The sequence below is a fragment of the Ostrinia nubilalis genome, chromosome 20 (assembly GCF_963855985.1).
Source record: "Ostrinia nubilalis chromosome 20, ilOstNubi1.1, whole genome shotgun sequence".
Lineage (NCBI taxonomy): Eukaryota > Metazoa > Arthropoda > Insecta > Lepidoptera > Crambidae > Ostrinia > Ostrinia nubilalis.
The window spans coordinates 4,119,667-4,134,543 of NC_087107.1; the positions used below are offsets into that span (position 1 = coordinate 4,119,667).

At 38.2% G+C, this 14,877-nt stretch overlaps 1 protein-coding gene across 1 annotated transcript in view; it reads right to left on the minus strand.

The window, feature by feature from the left end:
- Positions 1–14,877, minus strand: part of LOC135081489 (tRNA (adenine(58)-N(1))-methyltransferase catalytic subunit TRMT61A) — a 95,358-nt gene that overhangs the window by 39,312 nt on the left and 41,169 nt on the right. Inside the window, exon 5 of the mRNA XM_063976204.1 lies at positions 4,717–4,886. Coding sequence (XP_063832274.1) covers positions 4,717–4,886 — 170 coding nt within the window. The remainder of the gene's footprint in view (positions 1–4,716; positions 4,887–14,877) is intronic.

The following is a 14,877-nucleotide window of genomic DNA, read 5'->3' on the forward strand; positions in this document are numbered from 1 at the left end:
AGTTTCTTGCGCTGCTTCTTCTCAGCACTGGCACATTTATTGTCCTGAAGCAGTGGTAGGGTTAATACTGGGACGTGTAAAAGTGCTTTTTAAAAGCCTACTTGCATAAATAAATGAGTTTTATGAGTTTTAATGTGATAAGCTATTACTAAAGCAGATATCTATTGTAATATTCCTAGCTCTGAATTCTAAAAAAATCAATTATATCCCACGAACAAAGCAATGCATGGAAACCCTATCAATTTTAAAGTCTCGTATCAAAATATTGAATAATATTCACATTTTGGAACTGACATTTCTCCAGATACAGAATCAGAACACGGTGACCCATAGATTTATAGAGTAAATCCCACACACAAGATAGCCCGAGCAAGACAATGGCTAATCATATTGGGGATCAATGTATCAGAAGCCGAAATAGGCAAAGGCACATTTAAGGAGCTGGTAATCTAATGATGGACCAATAATGTACGAGCACAGATTTGGCATTTAGCTAGATTTTAAAAAGGCTCTCAGATTTTCCCACGGCTGCCTAGGGCTTTGTTTGTAGGGATGTGTTGTGGGAATGGAATATCGATACTTTACGTTTTACTGTTATTTTTTAGTCAGCGTGTTATTAACATTGTTATACTTTTAATATTAGGTTTTTAAGTTGGAATAAGTTTTTATACTAGTAAGATTGCTTATGTATTAGAAAAATCTAATCTCAATTTATACGTATGTGAAAGTGAACTGTTAATAGGAGCTGATGGTTTTACAAGTTAACTAAAGTAGTTTTTTTTGTACATAACGTTATAGGGGATCATTATTGTATCATTTTAACAATACTTCTTTTCTTTATCTAGGGCTTAACACACAGCTTAGATTTCGTAGTAATCATGATGGTATGGGGACTTACCTCCAAAGGCGAAAAGGTTTGCTATATTGGCTTCAGTCAGTCACTAGGATTGAAAGAGCTCAGTATGTGTTTCCACCGCTGCTGGCAATCGTGTCTCATAAAGAATATCGATAAAAAAACCAACACGCATCCCTTAGCTACCGTCCACGAAACGTGACCGCTCGCGACAAACGGCGCGCGTGACGTATCCACCGGCCGATATGTCGCCGATATCGACTGACGTCACCCCGTAATGCACTCTTTGACGTCACAGCAAGGTACAATATTGCCAAACCACTGGTCCTTGCGAAATTGAAAACTTATCATATCGAGGAGTTCAGGCGATACTACCCAGTTTTGGTAGTGGAATGTGAAGTTTATGACGGTGGATATAGTGTCTGAATTAAAATGTCATGGAAGGAATATGATCGAATCAAGGGTTCACCGGTGATACGTCAGCTTGCTCTGTATGGTTATTGCAATTTGATCTGACACATTATTGTATCTGCTGGAATACCAATTCGACATCTGCTATATTAGGCTCCAAAGTTGGTAAACTACGTGATAGATAGAGGATCATTACTTTCAATCGACTCTCGCTTTTTACTTGACTCTCTCGATTTACTGTATGTAGGTTATTATCAAATAGTAAAACAATAATATCACTCTTCAGTTTTCAAGAGAAAAGGTATAATATCCAAGGTATTCTTCACAGGTAACTAAATAAGATATTTTACTAATAATTACAGTATGTTATTTTGTTTTATTTTCTACCGTCCTCGGCCTTCTTGCCTTTATTAGCCTTGTATATTTTTTCGCGTTAAAAGATAAGGCAGTATCCTAACATTCAATCGTTAACATAAGCTTAATTCGCCATCAAAACACACCAATTAATTCCAATCCCATCGCCCATAACGTCAATGGTGGTTCGCCATACACTTGTGATTTCTGGCCCCATTGAGGCGCATATTGGAGCAGTACGAAAAAGGACAGTTCCCATCTATAAGTTTACAAGTTCAATCTACGTCCGTCTGAGATGAACGAGCGCATTGAGTGCAGTCAGCTGTATGTAGGGCTGCCAGATTTATAATTTCTTAAACATTTAAGTAGAGTACAGCATATCTTTAACTATCGTTTAGGAAGGCTTTTAACAAACTAAAACCAGTGTGACAAACTTTTTGACCCAGCACAAGCCAATTACGAGTAAGTCAAAAATGTTCTTTATGCAATGTTTGAAATTATAAGCGTCATGGACTGATTTTCAAATTTAGGAAATAAGAAATAAGCTGGCTTGTCACTTATAAGGAAGTTATATTATTGTCTCAATTCTATCGAAATTTGAAATGTTACTTTAAAAGATTATTTTTTTAGTTATGAGAATGCAAATTACGACGACAGTTTCGTATCTTCGAGGGCAGCAGCTAATTTATTGTTTTCGACACTAACTTAACCAAAAACGAGATTAACGTTGTAGGCAACCCTACCATAAGGGTCCACATATCCGTAAATACCCAATTATCCGTCGGATCAGCTCTATATCCGTGTGTTCGGCCATTCATATCCGATGCGCCATTCACGGTTGAAGGGAAGACGTGTTTGCCCTTTGATTGATACCTTCCATTTGCAACATTGGTTTTCACCATTCTTGTGAATCATTGCAGTTTTAATGAGCAGTACTATATGTTGTGAGTATATAATTTTAATTGGACTTGAATTTGGTCCCATTATGCTGGTAAAACTTGTATTTATAATAGGGAATATCTGAGAGATTATTTAATTCCATATTTGCCCATTTAGATTTCAGGGTGACACAAGTAATGATACGAAGTCAGGAAGAGTCAAACAAGTCTGTTTTATAAAAGAAAAAAAAACATACGGGTCGAATTGAGAACCTCCTCCTTTTTTTGAAGTCGGTTGAAAAAAAAATTTAGATAGAAAATATCGAGGAAGATTCTTTAAAATCAAAATCACTGGACCAGTATAGAACACAGCAGTTTAATTTCAGAGGAATCTGCAATATCGTCTCATTGAGTAAAAACGGTGAGCTTTTTCTGGAATTTATTAGTCTTACTTTGTAAGACGCTTTCAATTATTTTATTTCATAATAAATTGGTGCACTTAACGATATCAAAATAAAATCAATTGGAGGTAGACTTTATTTATTTATTTACTTAGATTTAAACTTATGGTAGAGTTAAACGAATATTTTATTTTATTTATTGAGGTATACCAATACATAGCAGTTTTAAAGACTTCAATTGCCTAACTCAATTACCTATCTTACTTTTGTAATTAGACTTTTTAGTTGTGAAAATACTTATCTAATCTATATCTAAGAATGCAAGGGCTAGTTTAGTAATTATTTTCTTCTACAATAACCCCAGCGTGTGTTTAGACGCCGCTCCCTGTCAATTACCTACTCGTTAGGCTCTGATGGATCCGCGACGCGTCCGCGGGCCTGGCCATAACTTACTAAGTAATAAGAGGTATAGCCGAGGTCATACAGGCTTTAATCCTGGCCTCACATTATCTTTAAAACACCCCGTCCTTTTCCCCCAAAGAGACTAGCTTACTTGTAGGAGCGAGACGTTGAATATTAAGATTCAAAGAGCACCAGAATTGAGACCATCAGCGGTTGAGTTGTTTACGGCAATTTCGTAGTGCTAAAGAAAATGCAATTTTCATACGTGAGCCATCGTTAGAGGTCAGGCACTGTTGGGGTCATGGCGTTTTCTCACTGTGTTTTTCTTTGATGTGTGAAAAATGTTTAGCACTTTCAAACAATCAGAGAATTGCATTCGCTCTGGGCAATGTTTTAGCACAGACAAAAATGTAGGAATGAAACAGTGCTACAGTGGGTTTATAGTGATCCAAAGATTTCTAAGTAACTAGACAAACTAAAGAGTTTTAAAAAAACTCGTAAACAATAAACGTTTTATGTTTTGCTCATTAAACGTTAAATTAAGTGTTAGTTTGTCGACAGTCTTCGCGGATTTGCTGTCACATCTTCTCTTTGCTCTCGCTCACAATCGACTAAAATTAAGTTATGATAACAATCACAACCCTAGTGAGCAGTAGGTATCTTAGTTCAGCCGGCCAAGGATGCGCGCCACAGTATAATTTTATCGATAATTTTAGATGACAATTGTATGGGCTTATCGTCTAATATCGATAAAATGCTTCGATAAAACGATATAATAGCGCTCATCTTAGGTTAGCTCAAGCTATAACAGTACTACACATGTTGTCCACAGCATGTCTAGTACATATATGTCTATGTGCCGCTCGCATTCTTCGCCGTCAATCTCAGCTCAGCTGCTTTCGGAATTGCCGTTTTCAAGAACCCACCATGAGTGACGTGCGTTTCTTGGCACTTCGTAATTGTTTCAATTTCGCGGGAACTTGTGTTCAATTCTAGGAATGGCTCGTTGTATTTCCATCGAGTAAATTGGAGGTTGGTTTCAGAGAACCATATTTTTTGATTCATACATTTCTTGAGATTTTAAGGTTTTACCATGGCCAGTAATTTTAGTTTTCGAATGAGAAATAAATGGGAACATTTTAGAACATATAGGTAAGTTTTTAACAAAATAATATTAAACATTTTTTATAATATATCATTATGCGGAAAGCTCTCTTATGACTTTTTGCACACAATACATCAATCATAATCTTAGGTATCTTTAAATTTTTGTAGAAAAATGATAAGTGTGTGGGTTCAGATCACATCTTAGGCAGTCACTTTTTGTGTAATAATGAATTCAAAGTTAACCAATACTAACTAACCTAGAGAAGAAAATATGGCTAGCTAATAATCTTATTACCTAGCTATAACTTACCTTGTGTCTCAAGAAGGACAAGTCCCTCACAGGAACAGTCCTCCTGGTGACCTTGAGCTCGGTCTGCAGCACTTCCATCGTCGTCAGCTCCTCGAAGCCGTGGTCTTGCAGCGCTGAGCAGGTCCGCTGCACTTGCTCTATGCAAGGCGAGAATGAGCAGAATCGACCGCCTGGTGACAAAAAAGATATTAATTTTCTACCATAAAACATTAATAAACATCATCATAATTTCAGTCACAGGACGTCCACTGCTGAACATAAGCCTCCGCCAATGACTCCCACATTGCACGGTTGGTAGCGGCCTGCATCCAGCGCCAGCTACCTTAATAAACATATTTTATAATTATGTATGTACCACTTAATGAATATGGACCTGATATGGTGGCTCAAGGTTACCCAAAGGACCATAACGCGTGCTATGCTTAGAGTTTTCTTAAGTGGTCCAATCAGAAATAAAAAGTTTCGTAGGACAATCAAAGTAACGAACAAAACACATTATTACGACGAGTCCTAGGATAGAGTTAAAAATAATGGGCTAAGAGGGGTGACGTACCTATTTGATCTTAATTTTTGTAACAGGCAACATGAATGAAAAACCTGTCGACAGCACGTAGCACGTATCTTACTTGAAGTTAACAGCGTTTAAAGTTACCTATTCCAAAATACAATGCAGTTACTCGTTAGAAAGAGATAGCTAGAGAAATTATGGATTTTGACACCTGTCATACGAATTGGGTTATATTTTGCAGAATATGAATGCAACAATGTTGTAAGTATATTTCAGTTAGCACCGACTTGCAATACAATGACATCAAGACCCAGAATCGATTAAACTTTGAATAGCAATTAGCCGTCAGTATGTTAAGAATAACCAGACTGTCAGAAGAGTTAGGCCCGATTCCACCAGGGCGGAGCGGAGAAGAGAAGTGTTTTTAATAACCAATCGGAATTCATTATTTCTACATCTCCACTACGCTCCGCTTCGGTGGAAGTGACTAGTTTTTTTTTATCTACAACGAGGAAGCTCTTGGCCTGTATCTCACCTGATGATAAGTGATGATCAGGCCGAAGGTAGAAGCGAGCTTCACCCGGAATCCTCAACCACGGAGGAACTGGCTATCTTACTTCTAACTGCCGGAACACAACAATGCTGTTAACATTGTTGTTATAGCGATAGACTTAGGTAAGATGGTGGTAGCTAACCAGGTGTCATTAATTACTATAGAATTTGACAGCGGAACTGTGCGGAGTGGTGTGGTGTTCCATAGACAGCAATAGACTGACAGCTGACAGCTCACGCATCTCCTCTCTGCTATTCTCCGCTCCGTTTTAGTAAAATAGCCTGCCAGCTTCGCTGCACCTCTCCTCTCGTCTCCGCTATTCTCCGCTCCGCATTCGTGAAAATAGCCTGCCAGTTTCGCCGCACATTTCCTCTCATCTCTGCTCCGCTCCTCTTCGCTTGGTGGAAACCGGTCCTTAAAGTAAGTCTAGATCTGCTGTAAAACCATTGATAAGTAAGCGTCTAGAATGTAAATGCAACAATAGGAGGCAATAGGTTAAGGCATACATCGCCCTGACGCCAAATTGGGATGGGATTGCTTCTTTGTATGTGAAAAGGCACAATAAAGGCTGGACTGTTTGGTTTTCTTAGGGCTGATTTTTCAATAGTCAGATATCTTTTAACTGAAGAATAAGCTTGTCATTTTGACATATTTCCCATACTGAAACTGTCAATGTGCCAAACTTATTCTTCAGTTAAAAGTTATCCGACGATTGAAAAATCGGCCCTTAATGGTACAGAAGAAATATCAGTGCTAATAATAGTCCGAGGCACACTTATGGATTATTTTGTTTATGATCTACTACTGTAATAACAATAAGGCTTTATTTACAAAATCACTACATACGTGTCCATTTAAATAGATTATCAGATAAAATTCCACCATAGTAAAAGCTCTACATATAATATATACCGAACTTTATTTATACTTTATTTATTTATTGCACGTAAATACATCGTATATTATTACTATGTACAATTGTACATACTAACATACAAATGCAGACTTGGTAGGCTACAGCAATTTATTTATTTACTGTTTGATTAAATAATTACACAGGTTTTAGACCTATGATAGCTAATAGTTAGTTACTTATTTAATTAAATTATTGGCGCAATATTGATTTTTTTCCATTTATTTTATCTTGGTGTTGGGAGTGTTGTTTTTTTTAAAATATCACAGCCTTGGGAGTGTAAGTTTGACAATTCAAGTTACACAGTATCTTAGAAATGAAAAACTTGTTAATATTTTGTAGGCCACAGCTGTAACCGTGGTCTGTACAGCTTAGCAAATAACAAGTTATAACTATCATTAAGTCTTTATGATCCTTCAGATAAGGCGAGCCACTATATTAATACTTTACTTAACGTATCACATCTTAATCATATAAATATTGTAGAACATTAACGTAAGATTATAATTATAGTTCTATCCATATTTATTGGTGGGAGCCAGTGGACCTTATTCTAATTATATTTTTTCGTGTTCTAATGTTGCCTTCAGATTGTGTCAAAGATATGTAATCAAATATATGGTAATCAGTGATTAATTGAGCTCTATCAGGAACTGGCTGGCAAAATAGTTTAACGCCCGTATTCACAAACAATGCTTGCTTAAGTGAAGCAGCAAATCTAACGCACAGCGTTGAATAGATCTCTGTGATTGGTTCGTGTGTAACCCTGTGCGTCCACACGCACTGTGAGACCTCATAGTAATGTTTGCGAATACGGGCGTTAGTCAGGGGAGGCCTCGGGCTGAAACTAGTAACCCATATTTTGTATTAAAGTTCCTTATTCACATTTGCATTTTCTGTAAAGAACGCAGCACGTGTATGTTGAAAAATCGCATCTATTGCAACGCCATAAGATTGTTGGGATAGACGTGTTCTTCCGTGAATTCACGAAGCTAACAAATTAATTCTAATGTTAAATCCGCAAACATTATCTGAGCTTGTCGTGTTTAGAAATCAAAGGGATGGGAAACAGGTTGTCCACTGTCGACTACATTTGTCCGAATGCTAAGCGATTCCTCTTACAAACATACTATTTAATACTACAAAAACGAGTCTTATGTCGTTGGGATTGAGAGTATAATTGCGTGTAGGTTTGTGGTGAGGATGTCTAGTGATTTTGCTTGTAGAGCTTAGGACTGTCAGCACAATGTACACGCCGTGGCATTGTGCCACGAGATTCGCTAAGTACTGGTCGCTGGTTCGATGCTGACCCTAATAAATACACAATTCCGACTGATGAAATTACGAAATTACCTCGGAGACATGACCACGGTTCAAAAGTCAAGAAAAGTTAAGGAGAGCTTTTCAATTCCAACTCTTTCTTAGTTCAAGAGGGAAAGAAAGTTTCAATAATACAGCTCTTGTTATGAAAAATGTGAATTTTTTTGTTTAGCAAGTTAAAGCGTTTCGCAGTTGATTACTTACTTTTTAAAAGTTAAATAATTTTATCTTTGCTCTCATAATCTGATCGGATTCGATAATTTGCTCTTAGGGCATATCTTTTACATTAAAAGCTCTTTATAAACCTATCTGAGCTTTGATGAACTAAAGACATCTTGTAAGTCACTACAGATAAGTATAATAAACGGAAACCACGAATGTTGTCATATAAATTAATTATACCCTTTACCTACATCCCAATGAAAATCATCCCAAAAATTTATACAAACTGCCAATGTTTGGTACAGCATACAAAAACACAAGATGCTGAACACTGAGTTCTACCATAAGAACGGTCCCACGACGTGACTGGCGATGCATTAAGATACCGCATTACATATTTTGCCACCTACACCTAGACACATTGCATTTTACATGTAGGGTGCACGCCGTTTGTGCTTACATTAGCACTTGAAGGACCGAAAATGATCTACCTCTTTCTGGTTTTGAAACTTATATTTTTCATTTATTTTGAGTATGAAAACGGGACGTGTGAAGGCGCTTTTAAAGCCTATTTATAACTGAATTGCTTTTATAGCCCAGTACTTTTGAGATGTAAATAACATAACATTGATAGAGTTATTTTATTGACAATGAAATAGCCTATCAATTCTATATTTACTACAATCTTTACGAGTTTAAACTATACAAGTTTATTACATACGTTATTTAAATGGTGACACACATGAAGAAACAATAAATTGAAATGTCAATTCTGTCCCAGTGTCCATTAAAATAAAAGCTCATGGCGACCTCGCGCGTAATAGCTTCATTACTGCAAGTAGGTTACTTTATGCTAATATAGTCTGTCTTATATCAAACGGGCACGCGATACGTTTTAAAAATGGAACGGCCGAATCCGCCCCCCGCGGAGATGCGCTTGCGCCGAGTACCAGCCAGTGACTGACGTCCGCTGTCCTTATTGCTAGATAAGATCCAACAGATTAAAAAGCGGGCCACATGAAAGGCTATATGTCGTTTTCGACTTGTAAAAATTTATCGGAATAACAAAAAGGTACTCTATCTCGTTACTATCACATGGGAATGAAAACATCTGTCGACATTCGGCTCGTATTTTTGGGCGCGCGCGCATTATGATGTAAGACGAGTTTTTGTTCGGGGTCGATCGCCCGTCGGTCAAACATCGTTAGGGATACACCGAGACGTCCTCCTGGACATTATCGGAATTGACCATTACAATCTATTATTCTATCGTACGATATAATAAGCTGGGTTGTTGAACTTTTGATCGAGGACTTCTATGGATTAAATTATCACTGCGATATGTTTTTTCTATTTTATGCAGGAAATTAGTGCATTTAGAGCGAATTCTGTATTGTAGTGCTGGTTATGATAATTTTAACCAATGTAGAGCAATGGTATACCTAACTACGAGGGTTGGTCTATTATGATTTTATAGCGGTAAGCACAAAGAATCTGCGAATTAGTCATGTGATAATGAATGCGTATCATATGCAATGAGTTAAATAGTATCATCTCAATTTTGCAAAGTGCTATTAATCACAGACTAGTGTGTTTAAAGTGCCCTTAAATATTTAATTCTAGGACACATAGCTAACAATACGCGTCAGTAGTAAGTAAGTATATAATCTGCGGCGTCAGTCATCTGGCCAGGCGCGGGTCACGGCACAGGAATGCCGGCTGATTGACAGCGCGGGCGCGTGTCGGGCAGGCTCGCGTTTTGGGGACTAATCGGTGTATTCATTATAATAGCGACGAGTAGAAGTGCTCTTGAAGCTTATATTCAACTTAGTTTGCTTTTAGGGCACACAGCTAGCAATACGCGTCAGTACAGTAGTAAGCACGTATAATCCGCGGCGTCAGTCATCTGGCCAGGCGCGGGTCACGGCACAGGAATGCCGGCTGATTGACAGCGCGGGCGCTTGCCGGCAGTTTTGGGGACTAATCGGTATACTCATTATATCGGGACTTGTAGAAATCCCAACTAATATTATAAATGCGAAAGTAACTCTGTCTGTCTGTCTGTCTGTTACGCTTTCCCGCTTAAACCTCGCAACCGATTTTGATGAAATTTGGCATAGAGATAGTTTGAGTCCCGGGAAAGAACATAGGATAGTTTTTATCCCGGTTTTTGAAACAGGGACGCGCGCGATAAAGTTTTTCTGTGACAGACAAAATTCCACGCGGGCGAAGCCGCGGGCGGAAAGCTAGTTGTCTATAAAGGCCAACTTGCTGAAAATAAAGAATTATTACTAAGACCCACGCGGCTTGAGTTGACTAAAGTAAAGAGGCTTTTTAGGGCCCACAACGTTAGTAAGCACATAGAATCTGCGGCAAAAAAAACTGTTATCAGTATTCTTGTATTCCGGCAGTTGGAGGTAAGATAGCCAGTTTCTTTGTAGTTCAGGATTCTGGGTGAATTTCGCTTCCACCTTTTCGGTCTTCATTACTTTGGTGAGATGCAGACCAAGAGCTTCCTCGTTGTAGATAATAATTTTGAAATTTGTTTACTTTCAGAAAATATAACTAACAATAACCGTCTATTGTCATTTTCATTATTATTTTGTAGTTTTTGAGCCATTACAGCTACGGTTCTTCTATTCTATCTAAAAATTCCTAAGCTTTAAGCTCTTCTGTCGTCACTATATTGCAACCAAGTGTCGGGGGTCCCCTGTTTTCTATTGCCGGTTATGTGAAACGTCACAAATGACAATCGAAGGTTTCTTCTTTTTAAAAGCTCATGAACAAACAGTCTTTGAGTTTCGGCATTTCAAGTGGGTATAATGCCTATTCAATTGACACGTTATTCTGTTAAAGTGTTTATTTATTAAAGTACTTGAATATGGATACCTCGTCGCATGCGTACGAGTGTGGAGAGCCTTGTGCCCTGAGCACGAACAAATACCGTTCTCGTTATAGTATGGCAATCGTTTATTTAGTACGAAAAAAACGCTACGGGCGGTAGATACGATTACTATACGATCGCAAGTTATTCGTGCTCAGGGCCCTGTCCTGTCCGAAAGATTTTGTAACTATCAACGATATTATGTTACGTAACAAGGGCTTTGTGCCATAAGTATCCCATTCACTGACAATAAGTAGTGATGGACAACGTACTTGGGTTGTAATCGATGTTTGGTGACACGTGCCCTTAGAGTAGGCGCACACCGTTGATTTTTCGTCGGCCGATAGTTTAGTCGGGCAGTTGATCAGTATGGGCATGTATGGGAGTGCGCACATTACGCCGATTCGATTTGGCCGATTCTTCATACAAATTAAAATCGGGCACAACTATCGGCCAACTAAAAATCAACGGTGTGCGCCTACTCTTACTCTATAATATCTATCTACTATTTATTCCAAGCTGATATTTATCAAGTTGGGATTACTTGGAAAAGAAAGGAAATAAATGTTAACAACTGAAACTAAATCGTAACCAAACATGAATAAAAGGCACAGAAAATATTGAGTATCTACCTAGATGAGGTATTATCACATCAACCTTATGAAAGCATGACGTATAATTTACAGTTGTAAAATTGATATTCAGCTGTATTGATGCTAATCCTTGTCAGAGTAGCGAATCCACGAGGAACATTTTCGAAACGTAGGTATTCCCATATCGATATCGACATTGCCCACCACTAGCCCTGTCGATGTAACCAAACACATCACAATAGCGTCTCGGCGCGTCACTAACCGCGCCGGACAAGTCATTGATGCATTAGCGGAGATAAAGAGGTGAAATCACATGAGCCTAATGAGGGCACGCGGCATTGTTTACGATGGACTGATTGATATTTAATTGTGGCAATACTGGTTCTGAGGCTGGAGCGAACTATCTTAGATGACGCATAGGTTTGTAGAGTTGGATTCGATATATGAAAACTTGGCGTTCAGGGTCTGGACTCTGGACCTCATAACTATGAGGGCACGCGGCATTGTTTACGATGCTCTGATTGATATTTAATTGTGGAAATACTGGTTCTGAGGCTAGAGCGAACTATACTGGATGACGCATTGGTTGGTTGGATCTCTATTTAAAACTAGGCCTTCAGGGCCTGGACCCATCGACACGGCATGGCGCCGCCACCGTAACATGGCACTACGGTGGCGATGCCGTGCCCTACTGATGGGTCTAGATCTAGACCCTCACTGTGGTTGTAGATCCTGGCTGTAGTGAAGGGATGAGAAGTGGGATAGTCTCTACATAAAGGTAGTGATTATTGCCAAACAAATAAACTTTGTTTACTTGTTCTCAGATATAATATAGGCATAAGGTATACATGTATTAAGTACATAATATGATAGGAAAATAATAAACCAATTAAAATAAATAAATATAAATAGATCACATCTCTACTATATCAATGTCATGGAGAGGCAGGAGCTATGGCTTTGGTTCATTTCACTGCAAATACCTATCCTAATCTCGTAAATGTTACGATACCTATTAGTATCTAATCGAATAAGGTCCGTTAAGTTATCAGACCTTTAGCTACATTGTACGGCGAATTCAGGCCATGGAGCACATCAAACTGGCTTGCAATAAACCCACTAGTAAATTGACATTTAAGTGGCTAAATATGGTTTATTTGTAAGCATTTTGACGATCGATGGTGGAAAACACAGCAGCATTTTAAATTATAGTCCGATATTGTTCTATCGAGTTTGCTGTAAAATGCTATCCCTCCATAAATTGGAATCAGTTTTCTGATATCACACCGATTAGAAGCCTGCGATGTTAGGACATTTTCTCACCTTAAATCACATTACTTTTTGTCTCATCCAGAAATCCAACGGGATTGATCAAGACAGACGCACTCTCTTTCCACTAGACTACGGACCTATTATAATCTAATGATGACTTTCACATTTGAATCACTGGTCCCATTCGTGGGTTGGAATCATAAAGTGACATTTCAGCGACTGACATTCCCAAACTTGACAAGTAAATGCTAGACTTTTTGGCCTGATAAGACTCTTTAGTCACTTCATTTCTATTTTGAATGAACTTAAATTAAAATATCACAAAAGTGAATGTTCACAATTCCACAAAACTGTCACTGGCAACATTCGATGCAAGTGCAAAAACATTAGGCATGCTGTGAAGGCAGACGATCAAGCGAGCCTAACTCTCTTTCCACTTGAATCACTGCTCTATTCCGTTGGTTAGAATCCATACTTTCCCGAATTTGAGAAAATATATAAGAACTCCTGGCCTGATAGACCGTTCACAGTCATCTTTCGAGCATCATGTAAATAATTTCAAATTAAAATATCTCAAAAGTGAAAGTTCACATTTCCACAAAGCTGTCACTGGCAACGTGGCAACATTCGATGCAAGTGCAAAAACATTAGGTATGTTATTAAGGCAGACGATCAAGCGAGCCCAACTCTTTTTCCACTTGAATCACTGCTCCCTTCCGTTGGTTACAAATGTTACAATCCATACTTTCCTGAATTTTAGAAAAAATACGAGCATGGTGCTCGAAAGATGACTTTGAACGGTACTTAAATAATTTAAAATTAAAATATCATAAAAGTGAAAGTTCACATTTCCACAAAGCTGTCACTGGCAACATTCGATGAAAGTGCAAAAACATTAGGTATGCTCTGAAGGCAGACGATCAAGCGAGCCTAACTCTCATTTCACTTGAATCACTGCTCCCTTTCAGTTGGTTAGAATCCATACTTTCCCGAATTTGAGAAAATACACAAGAATTCCTGGCCTGATAGACTGTTCAAAGTCATCTTTCAAACACCATGTAAATTATTTAAAAAAATATCACAAAATGAAAGTTCACATTTCCACAAAACTGTCACTGGCAACATTCGATGCAAGTGCAAAAACATTAGGTATGCTCTGAAGGCAGACGATCAAGCGAGCCTAACTCTCTTTCCACTTGAATCACTGCTCCCTTCCATTGGTTAGAATCCACACTTTCCTGAATTTTAGAAAAAATACGAGCATGGTGCTCGAAAGATGACTTTGAACGGTACTTAAATAATTTAAAATTAAAATATCATAAAAGTGAAAGTTCACATTTCCACAAAGCTGTCACTGGCAACATTCGATGCAAGTGCAAAAACATTAGGTATGCTCTGAAGGCAGACGATCAAGCGAGCCTAACTCTCTTTCCGCTTGAATCACTGCACCCTTCCGTTGGTTAGAATCCACACTTTCCTGAATTTGAGAAAAAATACGAGCATGGTGCTCGAAAGATGACTTTGAACGGTACCTAAATAATTTAAGATTAAAATATCACAAAAGTGAAAGTTCACATTTCCAAAGCTGTCACTGGCAACATTCGATGCAAGTGCATAAACATTAGTTATGTTATTAAGGCAAACAATAAAGCGAGCCTAACTCTCTTTCCATTTGAATCACTGCTCTATCCCGTTGGTTAGAATCCATACTTTCCAGAATTTGAGAAAAAATACGAGCATGTTGCTCGAAAGATGACTTTGAACGGTACCTAAATAATTTAAAATTAAAATATCACAAAAGTGAAAGTTCACATTTCCAAAGCTGTCACTGGCAACATTCGATGCAAGTGCAAAAACATTAGGTATGTTATTAAGGCAGACGATCAAGCGAGCCTAACTCTCTTTCCACTTGAATCACTGCTCTCTTCCGTTGGTTAGAATCCACACTTTCCTGAA